Source organism: Austrofundulus limnaeus, unplaced genomic scaffold (genome assembly GCF_001266775.1).
Source record: "Austrofundulus limnaeus strain Quisiro unplaced genomic scaffold, Austrofundulus_limnaeus-1.0 Scaffold292, whole genome shotgun sequence".
NCBI classification, from domain to species: domain Eukaryota; kingdom Metazoa; phylum Chordata; class Actinopteri; order Cyprinodontiformes; family Rivulidae; genus Austrofundulus; species Austrofundulus limnaeus.
Genome location: NW_013952694.1, coordinates 181489 through 182671, shown reverse-complemented (window position 1 = coordinate 182671; position 1183 = coordinate 181489). Strand labels below are relative to the sequence as shown.

General features: G+C 38.4%; 1 protein-coding gene across 1 annotated transcript in view; it reads left to right on the top strand.

Moving 5' to 3' along the window:
- ptpmt1 (protein tyrosine phosphatase mitochondrial 1) overlaps nucleotides 1–1183 on the top strand; it is a 9577-nt gene that overhangs the window by 5796 nt on the left and 2598 nt on the right. The window contains exon 3 of the mRNA XM_014021425.1: nucleotides 418–609. Within this exon, the coding sequence (XP_013876879.1) occupies nucleotides 418–609 (192 nt within the window). The remainder of the gene's footprint in view (nucleotides 1–417; nucleotides 610–1183) is intronic.

Sequence of the window (1183 nt, the reverse complement as noted above, 5' to 3'; positions counted from 1 at the left end):
GTTTAAAACTCTTGCATAACAGTCAGCAGTTGATATGGATTCCTTTGAGGAATGCAGGTCTTTGATAGAATTTCATTTTCCTGTTTCAATGCTAGTATTTTTACAGTCTTTATTTTACAGTTAAAATATATGTTTATCAAATAAAATCTAATGTTACAACTAATCAGGGATCCCTTTAAGGTATGACCAAAACAGCTATAACTCCATCATTTGTCAACATAAGATGATCTTAGTTTAAAACTCTTGCATAACAGTCAGCAGTTGATATGGATTCCTTTGAGGAATGCAGGTCTTTGATAGAATTTCATTTTCCTGTTTCAATGCTAGAATATTCCATAAATAAATGGATTAGACTTTCAGTTTAAAGTGAAATGATGAGCGTAGTGTAAAGACTGGTTTTGTGATGTTTTGGAGCAGGAGTGGCACGCTGCAGGTGTGGAGCAGCTGAGACTGAGCACCGTGGACCTGACGGGYGTCCCCAGCCTGGAGAACCTCCTCACAGGGGTGGAGTTCGTGCTGCACCACCGAGAGCGGGGGTCCAGTGTGTACGTTCACTGCAAGGCAGGACGCTCTCGCAGCGCCACACTGGCCGCTGCATACCTCATACGGGTCAGTGTGCACACGTGAGGTGGCTGAAAGTCATTTATAGCTGAAGTGTCAACATCAGTGCTGATCAGATCAGGAAAACAGTAGTTAGTAGGGGTGCAACAATACATGTACCCGTACCAAACTGTTCAATACAGTGCTTTAGGTTCAATACACACTTGTATTGAACAATACAGATTTTTAAAATTTACTTTATCAACTTGTCTTCTGAAGATGCTCTGTGCTGAAGGATCAGAGGATCTGTGTTCGACTATTTTCGAGCGCAGATCMACTGAGAAACTTGCTGTTTCAGCAAAATTTAAGTTTAAATTTAATTTAAAAACTGTACTTTTGAGGTTAAAAAAATATTCATAAATAATTTCAATAAATTACAAGTTAAAAAGGGCATGGAAGTTTTGGTTATTTGTATCAAAAAAATATTGAACTGTAAGACTAAAGCAGGGGCGCCCAAACATTTTCCCCGAGAGGGCCAAATGCAGTATTATAATACATGAAATACAAATACTTTTTAAAGTAAAGTTCTTTGTTTTTAACGATTAAGCTATGCAATGGCCCTCTTTTGCTTTAGTTAGTGCAC